Source organism: Brachionichthys hirsutus, chromosome 24 (genome assembly GCF_040956055.1).
Source record: "Brachionichthys hirsutus isolate HB-005 chromosome 24, CSIRO-AGI_Bhir_v1, whole genome shotgun sequence".
Classification (NCBI taxonomy): Eukaryota; Metazoa; Chordata; class Actinopteri; order Lophiiformes; family Brachionichthyidae; genus Brachionichthys; species Brachionichthys hirsutus.
Window position 1 is genome coordinate 1552448 of NC_090920.1, and position 17924 is coordinate 1570371.

A 17924-nucleotide genomic window follows, 5' to 3' on the forward strand; every position below is an offset into this window, starting at 1 on the left:
GGAAGGATCAGGTGAAGCTGGGGGGACAAAGATGAACCAAACTGCATCCGTCTCGCATCAGATTGACTGTCAGACTGTCAAGGATACCAAGGTAGGATGGATTTTTGATCCCTTGCGTGCTCTCGGCAGGTGTTCACACGGTTTGTGGACTCACCTGGCTGTGAAAGAAGTATTCCTGTACTCTACTTGAAGTACAAGTACTCACTCCAAGCTCATAATTCTCAGATTTAAGACTTACAAGTTACCAAATTCCTCTTGTGTTCTGCCGACAGCGTGCCCACGCAGCCACACGCTGCATCTTTTAAAAAACACCAGATGGACGCTCTCCTCCGCTCAAACAAAGGAGACTCTTTTTTTTTTTTTTCAGGGACTATTTTCAGCAGTGGATGAATCCACGTTTTGTGCTTTGGTAAGGATTTCTGGCATTTATGTGGGACTTAGTCAAAATAGCTAAAAGTGTTAGAGTTCATGGTTATTAAGGAAAATGTCTCCCAGAGCAACAGTGTGACTCATTGATATGTTTGGTATCATTTTTCTTTTGGGGGGGGCGCTCTGCGGCACAGACGGGCATGAGATACTTGTTAGCAGCGTCGCCTTGTTGCATCGTTTGGTCTCATCTTTGTTGGCAGGAAGGGAAATGTGAGTTACGTAACAATGTTGGCGACGACTGAGCGTTAAAACGCTTTCAGTAAACGCAACTTTTTTTTTTTTTTTTTTTTGCAGTGATGGATGGCAAAAAAATAAAAACAAAAAAAATCCCAAGAGAGAGAATTAAAGTTCTTTTCTTTGGGATTTTTTGAATATCTCATCTTTAAGAAAATGAATAAATGAATGAATAGCCTGAAATCCCCCAAAGGAGTCCTGGACACTAGTGGGAGGGGTGGCGGTGACGGCTGATGACTCTGCTGAGACCGATGAGGCTGTGATTAAATGTTTTGCGGCCTCTTTTCAATGACTGCCTGTGATTCACGGTAAAACACAGAGACAGAAATCAGAGATTCATCGTTGCTTGGCGGTTTATGCTAAGCGGTTCTTAGCTGTGAGCAGAATCCGGACTATAATCTGCATTATTTATCCTCGGTGGTTTAAATCGCAGCTCGGTAATCCACCGGCACGCTTCGTCAATAAGCCGGCTCCTCTGGAGGTGCGGTCCCGGCATTATGAGGATTTACCCGCCACACATCTGCTATACAGCAAACACGGATTTCCCTTCTTATGTGGCCTTTCAGAGATATTCCCCCCCCCCCCCCCATCATAATATTTGCTACTCCAGCAGCTTGAGAATGAAGCTGCGGTACCTCAGCCTGCGAAGGGGAAACGCAGCTGACTTAAGCCTCCTCCCTTCATCGGATTGTGGCTAAAATATGTGAAGGCGATCGGCGGGCTCCAGGGGGGGGGAGGGGGGTGGATTACTTATTTACGTGAGGCTTTTTTCCCCGAAATATGAGGCTTGTAAATGCAGCCTTGATTAACTGCTGCATCCAAATGGTGCTTTTGGGATGTGCATTTTTACCCTTCTGCCAAGCTGATGAGGCTGACCCCATGAATATGTTTATTAGAATATAACATTTTACTATAAATCTGGAAGCAGAGGATATTTTCCCGCAGCCGAACGTCAACTCTGTGTTTTCTCATGTTCCGCTCCTGATATGTTCATGCTGGTTGCTAAGTTACATGCTATTCTGGGGGCATTTTAATCATATATATTCAGTGTTTATAAATCAAATCCCATTTGTATGAGGTCAGGAGAGTGGGAGTGCAGATTGCAGTGAGTCAGCTGTGAAGGTGCTAATTGTCCCTGTAAAATGTTGGCTTCTGAAACTTTTTCTTTCGTCTGTGTTGCCGTGGCAACGATCCACTAACAATTCTGCACATTTTTTTTTTTTTTTTGTGTGCGTCAGTCCACCGGAGAGCATAATCAAGACCGCCTAAAACTGTCACGTCCGACCTTGAACTCAAAGATGAATCATAACAGAGAGGAGGCTCTAAATTTCGTAGGAATTCTCAGCTAAAAGCCTTGCAATGTTGACCTGCTAAAGTGCTCTTGAAAAAGTTAATAATGGCAGCCAGCTGAGCCATTTTTATTTTGTTTAAAGAGTTTTGGTTTGAATTTTAAAAAGACATTTCTGGGTGGATATGCATTATTAGAATTTTTTTGCTGCCCCTACAGGAGAACTACACGAAGTGATTTTGTTGTGCTTCCTTTCTTCATATAACGTTGGAAAAATATGCAAAAAAAGAAGAAGATTAATTAACACATCTTTCATCATACTTTCCATCAATTTAAATCAAAACACGACTTTGAACGGATGCACCACGACACTCCTATCACCAGAGGGCGACCTCACATAAGGATTATCGTCACTGCTGCCAGGATGTCGGTATAAATTATGTATCTCTGGTCAATTTAGAGACAAATCATGTCACAGAATAATATCCTCACTTTTTTATGTTCATTTGACGTAAAACCACATCATAAAAATCTAATTTGTCTGTAGAAAAGGTGAAGAGCAGCACCATAAATCCCCAAAATGAACGTCCCGTCCTCGTTGCTTCCGTGTTGTTTTTTTTTTTATCTTTGCTTAGAGATTCAGTGTGTTTCATCCATTTGTGAAAGTTTGCCTTTCCTGAAATTCACATTCAATAACTCACAAAAAAAAAAAAAAAATGCCAAGAGGTGATGCTGTTATTAAAAAAAAAAGCTCAGGAAATAATGAAATGGTGCTTGAAAGCACAATTTCCTAATTTTGGTGAAAACGCACGACATGCTTGAGGTCAAAAAGACAGAAATTTGCAAAAACTAGAACGTCAAACAAAATCATTAGATCTTTTTTAATAGATATAATATAATATACATTTTTCTCAAATTAGCTTGTTACTAATTTTGCTGCCGGTAAGTGTGATGGAAAATAAACGTTATAAAGAGAATGAGCAGATGTTCAGGTAATTGCTCTGCCACTGGTGGTCACAGCCGATCCAGTGTGAGGCTAAATGAAGCAGAGAGAGAGAGAGAGAGCGAGAGAGAGAGCAAATGACTGAGCAGCTCTGCAACGCCTCTAAAAAAAAGCCTTTTTCCTAATCAGTACTGAACTCTCTGATCCATTGCGTCTCTCCGGGAGGTAATATGGAATAGTTGAAGGAGAAAAGTATGTGTGTGTGTGGGCTTAAAAATCACATTTTAAGCCCATCTTGCTCATTACGTGCTTCTTACAGCGAGTACTCCGACATTTAAACAACTCTGTTGGGTAAATTAAACCAGAAGGGCTCCAGATCATTTCTAAATTTCACCACAATATCAAACAGGGAGATCAAATGCCGGCTATGCTTCCAGCTTCACCACAAACTCTGCAAATAAATGGGTCTTTTGGTGACGGCTTTAATTCAAGTAAAACTCGAGTTCACCATGTCGACTCTGTGACGCCAGCTCTTATTTTTATTATCTATCAAAAAGTCAATCAATCAGTTCTTGAAAACTTTTCAGACTCTTTAAAGTTGGTCTGAAAAAAAACATCAGCAGTGTCAGGTTTTAATGACACGTAGACTTGGGTGTCATCTGCGTATCGATGAAAGTCTATGCCGTGACTAACGCATACAGCTCACAAAAACCTTTTTGGAAGGCAAATGTGAAACTTAAAACGACAAAGATTGTTTTAATTGCCAATTAAATTCTTTGAATGGAAAAACGATATCTTTTCTTACGTCTTCTTTGAAGCCCTCTTCAGTCTGAAGGACCTCCAAGTCGCCACGATGCAAATTCCCCTTCTGCGGAATTAAGAGAGTCAGACTAATGACGCCAAGAGAAACTAGGTTGATGGATTTTCACTTAAGAATGGCTCCATTTTTAAGTCGTACAATCCAGATCAGGGGGGGGGCTTTTGTGAGTGGGTGCACGTGTGCCAGACGTCAAGCTGGTGGCAACGCTCTCATTGTAGTTTTCTACTTCATTACTCTGCAGAATGAATGCATTTATTGATGTTTTTTGATCGCTGCTCGAAGCTGATTCTTCACGTCGCCGTTTGGACCCGTAGGGGGGGGGGGGGGGTCATCATGATTGACCCGGAGCTCAGGTTCCTGGAGGTAAGGTCTAAATGCAGTTATTTAGAGGAAACCACAACTTGCAGAAGAAATTTGTGCATGAAGCGTGAGTGTGGTGTGGTTTTTTGCGTCGGCGCCGCTGCCCCCCCACAGGAGAGTCAAAAGCTTCAGAGAAACAGAGACGCGCATCCAGTGGGACTCAAAAAAGTGTGTCAGGACTCAGACTGTTGTTGTGCCTGAGCGGGTGATGAATGAGCTGCAAGGAGTCTGAGACTTAAACGAGGACGCTGCCGTTCCGCGATTCGCCCGACGGACCAATGGGGAGACGGGGAACGCTGACTCATCTCATCTTTTGGTTTTTTTTACGTCTAGAAGCATGATTTATTCAGGAGTTGATGTAGTCACACTTGAAATACCAATTATTATTTTCATTTTTTTTTACATATCTGTTCATTTCTGCTCATATTATTATTGTTTAGAATCACCGTGGATGCGATTAATAGACTTTGCAGGCTTTCGTCTACCTTTTCCTGACTCTGTCGCTCTGCGAATTGTCTTTGTGCCTTTTGCTGGTTGCAGTTTTGCATTTCCATTAATGGACCTGCAGGCCTCGAAGAGATTTAGAGCATTTGTACGGCTCTGTATTTTGTATTAAGGCTCCTCTTGCAGCAGGACGCTTTGAAATAGAAATTAGAAGGAGGGGGGGGGGGCGTATTGCGCTTTCTTATGTCACGGTTTGTGTGTTTGAGGATGCTTTTGGAAGACGGGGGGAAAAAAGAAAAAAGTATCTTTTGTCAGCTGATTTATTTCAATTGGTCTATAACGTTGTGAAATATGCATCAGGAAAGTGACTATTCTCCACTTATTTATGATTTTGCTTGACAAAAGCTGACCGCACACACAGATATTTTCCATAAAAATGACAAGTCAAACTGTCTAATTAAAGCTGCGAGGGTGTTTTATACACTGTTTGCGCTTCAAGTGGTTCTTATTAAAATGCACAAGCTGTTGAGTCCCCTGCCTATTTTTATTTTTATTGATTTGTATATTGAGTCGCTTCTGGGCTGAAGCTATTTTATACAAAAACAACAACAACAAAAGCTTCAAAATAAATGTTTTTAAGATCAATTTGAGAAAAATCCGGGGTCTTGGTATTGGCTTGCTTGTTTCAATCGTAGCCTCAAAGACTTGCATGGAGATCCGAATGACAAAAACCAAGTCCCATTGCTAGAAGGCACTTTTCCAGATTTGAACCTGCTCTTAACGGGATTCCACCTCAGATGATTCTGGGTCAATCAACCCATTTAGGAGGCAGCCATTATCTGTAAAAGTCAATTTGGCCGAACTCCATCCTGGCTGCAGGTTAATTACATTCACCTGGTGCCTCTGGAGTAAATCAGTCCATTATTGGATGGCAGGGAAGTAATGCAAACGGTTTAGGAGGAGGAGGAGGAGGAGGAGGACCCACTGAAACAGCCTTCCATCTTTTAAAAGATGCTTTTTGTTGTTGTTGTTGTTGCTATGGCGTCGCATCATCACAACTTCCTCCATTGCAATCTCCATGGCGGTTAAAGCTTCTGACTCTCCTCTCCTTTTGATATCCGATGTGCTCGCGTCGATACGGCAACATAAAAGATGCATGGGGAAAAACCGCGATCCCCAAGAAGCTGCCATCTATTTGTATAAATGAGGCAACTGTGAAGCTGCAATCACATGAAAACGATCAATCTAATCAATCAAATCACGCCATTCCTTTGAACATGAGCAAGGCATGAATCCTTGATGCGCGAAAGCCAACGCGTGCACGTGCACGTGCACATAGAGCAGCACAAACGGGCTGTGGTCTGTGGACGCTGCGGAGGAGATCTCTGCCTCGGGGACATGAAGTGAACTTCCCAAACAGCAGCAGAGGTCAGAGAGAGATATAATCTCCACGCGGTCTCTGATTCTGACTGTTAAATATTTAATGATGAAGGGAAAGCTCAAAGCAAGCATTGAGGAGCTCTCCCTCCCTCTACCGCACCTTTGTTTCTCTCTCTCTCTCTCTCTCTCTCTCTCCTCCTCTCCATTCTCTCGCCGTCAAATCCTACATTTGCTTGTTACCACCTCTCTCTCTCTCGCTCTCTCGCCTCTCCTCGGACTTTTCAATCTGCGGCCATTTTCTGCCGCCGCTGGCTGCCTGCTGACCCCGGGGGGGCTCCCCCCCCATTCTGTCTTTGTTTGAACACCAGAGCAGAACCAATTTGGTTCTCATCACGCACACAGAACTTGCATCACTGATTTTTTTTTTTTTTTTCCTTTCCTTGATGCTAAACTTTGGCATTCCGTAAATTACAGATAACTGTTTTGCCAGGAGAGGAAGTCATTGATGCAGATTGAGATTTTAATATGTGCGAGGATGAAGCAGCTCAATTATGGGTGCCACCTTTGAATAGTTCTGACATTTAAATGTTGCGCGGCTCACCGTTTAGCTCTTTGCAACTGCGGATCTTTGGTGTAAAATATAAAACAATGAATTCAAGGTTTTATGAAAGATAGTCCGACCACTTCTACCTGCGACAATGAGTCATCTCGAGTGGCTCTATCAGCGTGTTAGAGGCGGTATATCATCCTGCAGTGCTCACCCAAAAAAAAAAAAAAATCCACCTGAATGCTCATTAATCAATAAAAGAGCCTCGACTGCGAATAAAATATGATGTGTTGCCGATGTTTACAACACAAATGAATCTCAAGAAGACAACTATTTATCCACTAGATTTAGTGTGTACTGCAATGAGATCATCGGGCTGGAACGTCCTTTTCAATGTTCCGCGCTTCATCATCTCTGTTTCTCTTCTTTTGCTGCTCATTTGGAGTCAGTATAAGATTTATGTAACGCCATTAAAGACGCTCCTGACCTTCCTGGACTTTGAGACAACATTCTGCTTGGTGGCCCTCCTACCTGATCCAGTAATACTTCTGCTATCACAGAAGAGTTTTTAGTCCCTGAACTGATACAGTAGGCGTAGTATGGGAATATTATACTGCTATAAAATCTCTGTTCCACAGGAAAACGCTCTAAATTTCTTTGCTGGTGGGCGCTTTTATTTTGAAGTCTCACCCGGAAGCCAGCTCTATCCTCGTTTCCGGTTAGCTTGACGCTCTCGCTGCTAAATTGACGCGCCGACAGGTTCGTAATGTTATAACCGGGAGAGAGACGCCGGATTCGGGCTGAGCGGACGGACTCTCGGCTGCGGCGACAATGACGGCGTCCAAAGAGCCGAGCAAGAAGAAACCGAAAGATGCTTCTCAGGACGAGGTAAAAACAGGAGGAGACATTTATATTAGCATCCATTGGAGCTGCGAGGAGCTAATTCTGTGTAGACAGGGGTCGCTGTGCGGAAAAGGATATCAAAAATACAAACGTTACAACTCAGGATATTTTTTATTATTTATTTTTAGCAAAATATAAAATTATCTGTCTGTTTTATTTTTGTGTGTGTGTTTTATTGTGACTGCCAGTCGTGAAAGAAGATTTTTAGTCAAGTAAAAGTAGCAATACCACAGAAGAAGAATGTTTTTATTTTATTTAGAATATACTTAAAGCGCGTCATCGTTGGTGACGCAGTATTTTTTTTGTTTTACTGCTACCTGTACTAATCCTACTTTTTTATTTGTCAGAGTTGTGATTTCTGCCTTTTGGGGTGAAGTCAAACGTCAGTTTTGTAAATCTCATGTTGTCAGACTATCCACCACAGAAGAAGAACTATACTGTGTGTATATATAATATATATATATACGCACCTTTTTAAAGACACTATAATCCAATTATATTCTAATAAAAGAAAATCTAATGATGCTAAATGAAGAATATTTGCATGTAATGTGATATTATTGAGACAAAAATTGGTTTATTTAGGGGAGGAGCTTGGTGGAGGGTCGATAATTGGGCGCTTCCCGCTGCCTTCTGTATCCTTGGGAATGATGCTGAACCCCAAATTGGTTCCTGTGTGTGTGTGTGCGTGTGTGTGTGTGTGTTAGTGGGAGCAGTTTGCGATTTTCCAGTCGTCCCTGAAGGCGCCGCGCCGTAGAGACGATTCTCTGTGATCAGTATAAACATTAAAAGTAGAACAAAATGGAAATAAGAGGGGAAGCCGCATCCTGGATAGGCTATGTTTACATTTACGTCTGGATATCGGCGTCATTCTTCTGGAAAATCGACATATTCGTCTTCTCCATCTTCCCTCCTTTTATCAATCTCTCTCTCTCTCTCTCTCTCTCTCTCTCGCCGCCTCTCAAACGCACGCACACGCGCTCGTAAAAACACAAACGCAGACGCTCAATCCTCGGGTTTCTCGCTTGCTTGTAGTTTCCGCTGAAGTGGAATCTGATCAACAGCCTGTCGCGCGCGCACACACACACACACACACACGCACACACACACGCACACACCGCTCAGAGATGTTGAACTAATACCCGCCACATGGCGGCTACCCCATTACCTGCGGCGTAGCCAACGTGCACAGTTTTTCCGGCCGAAGCCAGGAAGCCCCTCCCTTGCATCATCTTCTCGCTCTTGTTTTAAAGTTGGGTTAACTTTCGTCATTGCAGACCGGAGAACCGGGGCGAGGAAGTTCGACCCCCCCCACCCCCGGAGGAGTGACGTAACCCGTCATGTTCTCGGCTCAGATGTGCCGTCGCGCTTAAAAAAAAAAAAGTTTTCGCCGCTCGTGGCGCGCCGACGTAAAGAACAACGCGTGATTCGTCCGATGCTAACCGACGTGCGTTTGCGCGGCCGCAGGACTTCGTGGACGTCAGCCCCCAGCAGAGGAACTGGAAGGGCATCGCCATCTCCCTGCTGGTCATCGTGGCGGTCTGCTCGCTGATCGCCACGTCCGTGGTGGTCCTCACGCCCGGTACGTCGATGCCTCTACCATGTTTGTTCCTGGTTCTGGATTGTGGAACAGGTTTTTAACTGCCCCCCCCCCCCCCGCCCCCAGCGGAGCTCCCCGGCAGCAGCAAGTCCAGACTGACCGTGGCGGATCTGCACAAAGCGGAGTTCAGCGTCCACGACCCCGAGGCCACGTGGCTCAGCGGTGAGTACTTCCTGTTCTGGTAGTCGTCTCATCGGGGGTGGGGGGGGGGTAGCTAATTATAGTTCGCATTGGCTCGTATCGGATCAAGCTGTACCTGCGAAGGCCTCTGCAGCGAAAGTGTGACGCCGAGGTGACAGAAGAACGAATCCCACCTCGCTTGCGCGACATTTGCTCCCGCGGCGTCTACATAAATTAGCGTTGGCACCTGCCGACCAGAGATGGCGCCGCGGCGGTGCTGAGCAAATTCGGGAGATGTGCCGCCTCCTCCGCCACGGTTCTTCATCTTTAAAGCCATTGATTTTGGTGAAGCCCGTTTAAACTCTCTCGTGTGCGACCGACTGTGGAAATCCCCCAAAACGCGCTGCTTGAAAGGTCGTCCCCGGAGGTTTGCTTTGACGTGTTGGGGGGGGGGGGGGGGGGGGGTGCAAATCGAATGCCGATCAGAGGCCTGACGTCCTGGAGGTGTTGAGACTCTAATTCGAACACGTCTGTGATGGAAATTGCTTCCTCGAACAACCGCCGACTCATTTCCTCCCGCCTCTCTTCTTCATTCGAGTCGGGCCTCAGCAGCCTCTAATTTAATAGCAAGTAGACGCTTCGCGTGGCGTCTAATCGCCGCTTCATGAAGTCTCGGGGACCGGAAACGAAGCGAGAGGCCTCGAAATGTGTCAAAGTCGTGCAAACGACTGACGTAACGTGATGCGGTAGGATATCTGTGGAGGCTCTCTTACGTACGTGTGGCTTCGCTCGGGGATTATCGATTCAGTTATTAATGCGAAGCGGAGCTTGTTTTGTGTGGTACGTGAGACAGAAACGCTTCGTGCTGTCGTACGTGATTCCTCTTGGGGGTTTCCTGAAGCAGTAGTCTCCATCTTTATCAGCGACGCGCGTGAATAAAGCAGTATTTACGAGGCTATTATGTAAAATGAGTTGGAGTTAATCAATCGGATCCCTACTTGAGTGAAATAAGGCCGATAAATTCCCCCTCAGTATCCGCGGAGGATTCCAGAACGGGCATCGCCTCGCTACGCAACGTAGCCAAAAGTATATGGACGATTAAGGATATTCATAGCGGCTGAATATCCATCTGATGACGTCAACGCTGTTAGAAAAATACGTAACGGGACGTTTGAATAGAGGAATTCATCGTCATCAAAGGATATAAATGTAGAATTTTTCATATTGTAGTAGAAATCAGAAAGTCTTCTTTTCTTCCTCCGCAGAAGGAGCAGCTCTTGCTTTAAAAAATAAAAAAAATAGAAATATATTAACTATAAGGACGAGCATTCATTGTCGTATGTCTGACCTCTCCTGCTGCTGTCAAATTTCCATTTTCAGCGTCGCGGCGTAGACGATCTGTCAAAAGTGTGACACGCGGAGGCCGCCGGCGAGACGAGGCCGTTTAAAACCGGGACGGCGCTGCGGCGCGTCCGTCACCGGAACGCAATGAAGAGGCGTTCAAATCCATCTGCGGCTCCGGCTCCTCTGGCGGCTTCCCGAGCGGAACGGCCGTAACGCGACGAGTTGACACACCTGGATTCGGGAGGCCGTCGTCGTGGCGACGCATTAAAGAGAGAGTCCTCCATTAAAACAAAACAAAAAAACAAAACAAAAACAAACGGCAGGAAAGGCTCATTTTTTGGAACTTTATTTTGAAACTGCAAGTAAATCTAATCACGGGATCAATGAAACTCAGCAGCTGAAGGATCGTTGGTCTTCTAGATCTGGTTAAAGCTTCTGATAATGATCAACGACTCATGTAAGAGAGACGCTGAGCATTTATATTCACAAGGAAAATGCAACGGCCTTCATTTAAAACACTCTCTAATCTCAGTTCCCCATCAATTTCCATTTGCTGCATCTTATTTTGGTAAACAGCAGCAGCTCCAGTCGGTAACCTTTTTTTGCGTTTCCTTTCTCAGATTCGGAGGTGGCGTACAGGAACCGCGACGGTCACGTCATCAAGTTCGACTTCGCCTTGAACGAGACGGAGGTCGTTCTGAGCAACGGCACGTTTGTGAGTTTTAATTCATCTTTTTTTTTTTTTTTTTTTTTTAGAATCTGCTCACCTCGCCGTTTGTTCGCTACTATTTTAACGGCTGCATGAGGGGGGGGGGAGAGACGCGATGAAGCTTTGACTCCCCGCTGTTCACTTGTTCAACTTTGAAGCCGAAATCAAAGAGCGGATTTGCCTCAGCGGGGAGGGAAGCCGCCGATTTGACGCAGCTTCCCGCCCGGCTTTCATCAGCGAGATGCAGAGTGCATCTGATTAACTGTGTCTTTATTCCTTTCTTCTTCTTCTTCTCCTTCTTCTTCTGTGCCCCCACCGACTCATTTACCTCTCCCTCGTCAGGTGGCGTTCAAAGCGGTGAAGTACTCGCTCTCTGCGGATCTGAAGTACGTCCTCTTCGCTTACGACGTCAAGCGGGTGAGTTTTCTGGCTTCGGCCGGGAAGGCGGTGAAATCAAAACGCGCCTGAACATTGAGCACGAAAAAAACGCCTTGATGATGAGATGAAAACTCTCGTTGCAGATTTACAGGCATTCCTACACGGCGTCGTACATCGTCTACAACATCTACACCAGGTGAGGGGAGCCGGCCCGACCCCCCCCCCCCGAACGTTCGGGAGGTGAGCAGGTGACGCGCGGATGTCTAAATGTACGAATGCGTCCCGCGTCAGGGAGGTTTGGGAGCTGAACCCTCCGGAGGTCCACAACGCCGTACTCCAGCATGCATCCTGGGGGAGACGAGGACAACAGCTGGTGAGGCCGACCCCTCTGCTGCCTCTCATCGCTTCCTTTTTTTTTGTTTTTTTAAATGGCTGCCATTTTATTTTGCATCCCTCTCATCATAAAAACCAAAAAAAAACACAAGAATACTTTTGGACTTCTATTTTAAAATCCAAGATGAAATCCCTGCACATCTTCTGACCTGCAGGAAACCTTTTTTATTTATTTTTTGCTAAATTTAACAGGTCGCCAATGTAAAATTATTTCTCAGACAACCTTTGGTAAGAAGGAAATAACGGATCCAGAATTTGGCATTGTTAGTTTGGGTTCATCTGCACTTATTCTCCCGCATATTTCCACAAAAAATGAGAAACACAAAGTGAGCAGGACTGCGGATATTGGCGAGAGGATCGGGGGCCGATCAAATGCAAATATTAAAACAATGATGGAAGAGGAAGAGCAAACACACACGCGCCTTTGCTGCGAGGTGAGATAAACCCCGGTGCCTTTTTAATATCGAAAATCACGAGAGGAAATCAAAACCAGATGAAACGAACGCGCCGAGGAGCAGGAGGGAAGAAAACGAGGGCAAAGTCAGATGTGGCTTCTGCAAGCGACACCTTTTCATCACCTCCTCTTCCTCACCAGATCTACATATTTGAGAACAACATCTATTACCAGGCAGACGTGATGAGCAACTCCCTGAGGATCACCTCCTCTGGGATGGAGGGAGTCTTCTTCAACGGGCTGTCGGACTGGTTGTATGAAGGTGTGTGTGTGTGTGTGTGTGTCCCCTGTTTTTAATTTATTTACCCATGAATATTTAGAAGCAAAACAAACATATTTCTCAGAAGCAGGCGTCCGTATTTACAACACAATCATGGGTAATGGGATCCCCGCGACTCTTCATCATCCCTTTTTGCAAATGAGCGCAAACGCGACACGATTTATGCTGCCGAGCGAGTTTATAAATTTCCGGCTGAGCGCTCCGGGCTCCAGTTGGGAAACGTCACCCGCCAGAAGGCACGGTGGGGGGGGGGGAACGCGGCACAGCGGTGAAGGTGCCGCCGCCGCCGCTCTCCAGCCTCGCATCCAGCTGTTTAAAGAGTTTTCAAAGATTTTCCTTTCGCATTAAAACCCGCAGCTGAGCAGACGAGAGGAACCGAGCAGAATGGCGATGAAGAATCAACAACGCGCCGCCACGATCCATTAAGTCCCGTGTAAACAAATTCGGTGATGTGGCTGATGGCGTGCGCCGTTTGCACGGAGCGGAAGCGCAAACACGGGGAGGCAGATGGGTGGGGGGGGAGGGGGGGGGGAGTGAAGAAATCATTTCTGTGTGTTTTACATTAACTTTGGTTTGTTTTATATTGAAGGAGAAAAGTAGAATAAAGGATAAATAAGGAGACTCCCAAGGACGAGATAAAGTATTTTAAGGGCGTCTGAACCATTTCTAAAATGGATCTAGCCTCGTGTAGGACATCAAAAAGATGTCTTATTAGCCTGTTAGCATGACAGGAAGGCCGTAACCGCAGCGCTCGTGCTGTCGTTCGTGTGCTTTTCCGCACAGAGGAGATTCTGCGCTCGCATCTGGCTCACTGGTGGTCGCCCGACGGGGAGAAACTGGCCTTCCTCGCCATCAACGACTCCCTGGTGCCCAACATGGTTCTGCCCCGGTTTACGGGAAAAACCTACCCCAGGGGCCTCCAGTACCCGTATCCCATGGTAACGGTCTGAACCGGCTGCGTTACGGGAATTGCGTCTCTCCCGTAGACGACTCGATTTCGCGCTTCCTCCCCCTTCAGGCCGGTCAAGCCAACCCCGCCGTCCGTTTGTCCGTGGTCAACCTGTTCGGGGCGACGCACACTCAGGAGCTGCAGCCTCCTGATTGGCTCCGCCTCAGGTAACGCACGCACGCACACACACACACACGCACACAACACAAAGGTGTGATCCTCCTCTCTGCAGGGATTTCTACATCACCATGGTGAAATGGATCAGTAATACTCACCTGGCGGTGAGGTGGCTCAATCGCCCCCAGAATGCATCGCTGCTGACGCTGTGCGACGCCACCATAGGGGTCTGTCTTCAGGTGCGTGTGTTTGTTTATTGAACAGGGGGCAGAAGTAAACATGACTGTGTAAAATAACTGGCTCCTATTTTATTCAGAGACACGCGGACTCTTCAGAAACGCATCTCTCCAGACAGGTAACGCTGAATGCGACCGCCGCCTCCGCCGCACGCTGCGCCACCCTGCGTTTTTTTTCCCGTTACTGAGGGAGGCGTGCGGCGGAGGCCTGTCGTGCATGAAGTGCGTTTGCATCTGCAGAGTCAGGCGCCGCTGTTCTCCAAGGACGGGAGCAAGTTTTTCCTCACCGTGCCGGTGAAGCAAGGAGGTCAAGGAGAGTTCCACCACATCACGATGTTCACCAGAAAGGTGCCTCCTCCCTCCTCCCTCCTCCCTCCTCCCTCCTCCTCCTCCTCCTCCTTCTTCTCTCAGTGCCGAAAGTCTCCAAACTGATCCTCTTTCAGCCGCGCGGCGACCAAGACGAGGTCCGACATTTGACGTCGGGGGACTGGGAGGTGACGGAAATGGTGGCTTACGACGAAAGCGACGACGTCATGTGAGTTTTTCCGTCTCCCGCCAAACGCAAAGAATGAAAAGAGAGCTCTTCCTCTTTTCTATCGCTACCGCTTCCGTGCCGTCGTGTTTGAAAATGGAAAATACTGGAGGAGCTGCAGATTTTCAGCAAAATAAAAGCTTTGTTCTCTGTGAAAACATTAATTTAGCTCCCCCCCCCCCCACCCCCCACAGATACTTTCTGAGCACAGAATTCTCTGCACAGCACAGACATTTATACAGGTAAAAAAAAAAAAAAAAAACGCACACCACGATCTTCTTTCATGATTTACGCCACATCCTTTTCCAGAGTTAACACTCCTTTCTCTCTCACAAAAAGCGTTTCCACGCTCGGCCTGTTTCCACGGCGATGCCTCACCTGCGGACTGAAGGAGGAGTGTTCGTTCTTCGACGCCGACGTCAGCCCTGACGCGCAGAAGGCCATTCTGCGTTGCAAAGGTGAGCGGGGCGGTCGAGGAGAGGACGGGAGAAATGTTAGTTTAATATTAAAAATATATAAACCCTCAGAAACAAAAACTCGGAGGGTTAAGACAGGAGTTTAGCTCTATTTGCATTCAGGAAAACTTAAATTCCCCCTTTCAGGTCCCGGAGTTCCCGCCGTGCTCCTTCTCAGTTTAGACGACGTGGATTGTGAGTATTTTTTTTCACTATTAGAGTATTTCGCTTCGCATTAAACCGGCTGACGGACGTGCGTTCCGTTCCTTTTCTCTGCTCTGAAAAGGAACATATTTGCACCGTTATCTCGTTGCCGTGGAAGCTTCAGCAGCTGCTGGCCTTTGCCGAACTCGGCAAACGTGTGCATTTCTACATGTTTTATGCTTTTATTTTGGCGCAATTTACCTCCTCTATTATTTATCAGATGGGGAATAATCCTTTGTGTGCTTAAAGACAGGTTAGCCACGAGTTCTTATGGATCAGTGCAGTGGTGAAGTGCTGAATATTTTATGTGAAGTCTTGTCTTTGTCTGCGTGAACTCGCGGCGCCACCTTTCAATTCGAGGTCGGCGGGAAGCAGAAGAAAGAGAAGAAGAAGAAGAAGAAGAAGAGAGCACAGACATCTGAATAAAGTCATTTCCTTCGCGCTGAAGCAGGGACATGCAGAAGATACATTTTCACCGAAGTCCACGCTTAAATTTCAAAGTACAGGACGTTTGATTTATATGACAATTTGCATTTCCTGACACCCCAAAAAGGTGTTGTCATATCTCCCCCCCCCCCCCCCCCCCCCACCACCACCACCGGCGTGGAAAATTAATGGCGCTCATTCCGAGAATCTCCAACAATAAAACTGCTTACTTGCACCCTTCGCTAATTTAAGTGGTTGGATGGTCACTTTATTTTGTGCTTCGTGGCGTAAAAATCAATGCGACGATTTCTCACCGACAGTCCCGACAATTTTCAGCATTTCCACCAAAGTGGCCGCTCGCCTAATGCGACTAATAACCCATCCATCACTCCCCTCAGTTGGACGTTTTAACCCCCCCACCCCCCCGTTACAAAGAAACGGGACGAATTAACCAGATCTTTTAAATTTTTACAGCCTACTTCCTCCTGGAGAACAACCTCCCCCTGCGGTCGGCGCTGGCGAGCAAAAAGACGATGCAGACGGAAATCCGGATGATGTCCGTCGACGACTTGGGTACGAGCGATCTGCGCCCAGCAGCTGTGTTTGCGGAGATGATTTAATGTTGATTTAATAACCGGAGATAACGAAGCTGGGCGGCGCTGCGTTAGCTCCCGTCTTCCTGCCCGTCCTCCAGCTAATGTTTCTCTCCCGCTAACAGAGCTGCCTCTGAAGCTCATCTATCCTCCTGACTTCTCCGAGTCCTACGTCTACGGCCTGCTCCTCGTCATGCAAGTCTTTTTCACTGTTTTTTTTTCTTCTCCAGCAGCACTTGTGAACTCGACTCGGCCAGGACCGCGTTTCAAACCGTTTGAGGATTAAACTAAATATTTAATTCAAAAGCAAATGTCGGAAAAATTCTATGAAAAGTGATTACCGGTAATAATAAACGACTCATTCTGTATCCGCAGCGGCGGTTACCCCGGCGATCAGGCGGTGACCGAGGAGTTCAGGCTGGACTGGGACCGGGTTCTGGTGGAATCGGAGCAGGTCATCGTAGCCCGGCTCGACGGCAGAGGGTCGGGGTTCAGAGGTCAAAGGTGCTTCCTGTTGTTCAAATGTTTCCCTTTTTTTTTTTTTTTAGCATTCCTCGTCTTCATCCTCATCCTCGCCACTCTGCAGGGTTTTGCAGCACACGCTCGGCACGGTGGACGTGGAGGACCAGGTGGCAGCTCTGCGGTACGCGACTCCTCCTGGTTCAGGGTTGAATTTTTTTGAACTATCTGTGAATCGGACAGAGCGAGACGTAAAAACTTTCTACGCCTCAGGTACCTGGCGAAGCTACCGTTCGTCGATCGCACTCGCGTAGGAGTCTTCGGCGAGGTTCGTGTGTGTGTGTGTGTGACGCACGTTTGAACGGACGAACGCGTTCCTGCGGCGTGGAGAGGCTTCATTCTCTTGTTGCCCCCCCCCCCCCTGCAGGACTACGGCGGATACCTCGCGCTGATGATGCTGAAGCTGACGGAGAAGCTGATCCGATGCGCTGCGGCTCAGGCTCCCGTCATCGACTGGTCCATGTACGGTACGGCGATGCATCGCGCGTTCTTATACCTCCACCGCAGGGGACGGAATTATTTATGACTTCTGCTGCTGCGGCGGCTCCGGTTCTCATCATTCCTTCAGCCACAATGTTTTTTTTTTTTTTTTTAAATCCTACACGGGGGTTATTGTCTGAGCAATGGAACTTTAATTATCCTCATGTTCTGCTTTAGGGAGTTTGATCTTATTGAATTTGAGAGCGAAGAGCTTCCTTTTTGTTTCTGGGAGCGGCTGTTAAAGCCTCTATGGCTGCATGTGGTTGTGGTTTAAGGGTCTGAAGAGCTCTTCTGCTTCCTGCGCAGGCAGGGGAAGGATTTGTTCGTCAAAGATCGTAAAACGCACTCGCGCTGTTTTCCTTTCCTCTTGTCTCCGCCAGCTTCCGCTTTCTCCGAGAGATTCCTCGGCTCGCCTTCGACCGACGAGAACAAATATCAAGTGAGTTCGCTTTTATCTTTCGCTGCTTTAATTTACTATTTTTATGTCCCAAATCACGTCTTTTCAAGCATCCAGATGCAGTGAGTTAGGAAATGAAGACAAAAGCTTCCTCCGCCGAGGAGGTCAGAGGTCAAACGGGAGAGGAATGAATGTGCCAGGAGAATTTTTCGTCCCACGCGAGCTCTTTTCTTTGTCCAGGTGGAGGTCACTTTTGTAAATTAGGCCACATCTGTCTGAATAAACGCTTCAGGAAACAAAACCATTGGTTTATAAATAAAGATAGAAAAATTGGCCTCAAGCATTTCCGCGGATCTTCAATCTCTCTCTCTCGACAGCAATCGGGGCCAA

General features: G+C 46.8%; 1 protein-coding gene across 1 annotated transcript; it reads left to right on the top strand.

Moving 5' to 3' along the window:
- Positions 1-31: 31 nt before the first annotated feature.
- LOC137912243 (inactive dipeptidyl peptidase 10-like) lies at positions 32-17793 on the top strand. The gene is made up of 25 exons (XM_068756592.1): positions 32-91; positions 8816-8930; positions 9015-9110; positions 11033-11127; positions 11464-11538; positions 11643-11695; positions 11791-11872; positions 12488-12608; positions 13410-13564; positions 13645-13742; positions 13808-13931; positions 14009-14047; positions 14169-14276; positions 14372-14463; positions 14655-14702; positions 14800-14918; positions 15063-15110; positions 16020-16118; positions 16264-16333; positions 16514-16642; positions 16725-16781; positions 16871-16925; positions 17025-17124; positions 17518-17656; positions 17775-17793. The coding sequence occupies exons 1-25, from the start codon at positions 32-34 to the stop codon at positions 17791-17793; spliced, it is 2196 nt and encodes a 731-aa protein (XP_068612693.1).
- The last annotated feature ends 131 nt before the right edge of the window (positions 17794-17924 follow it).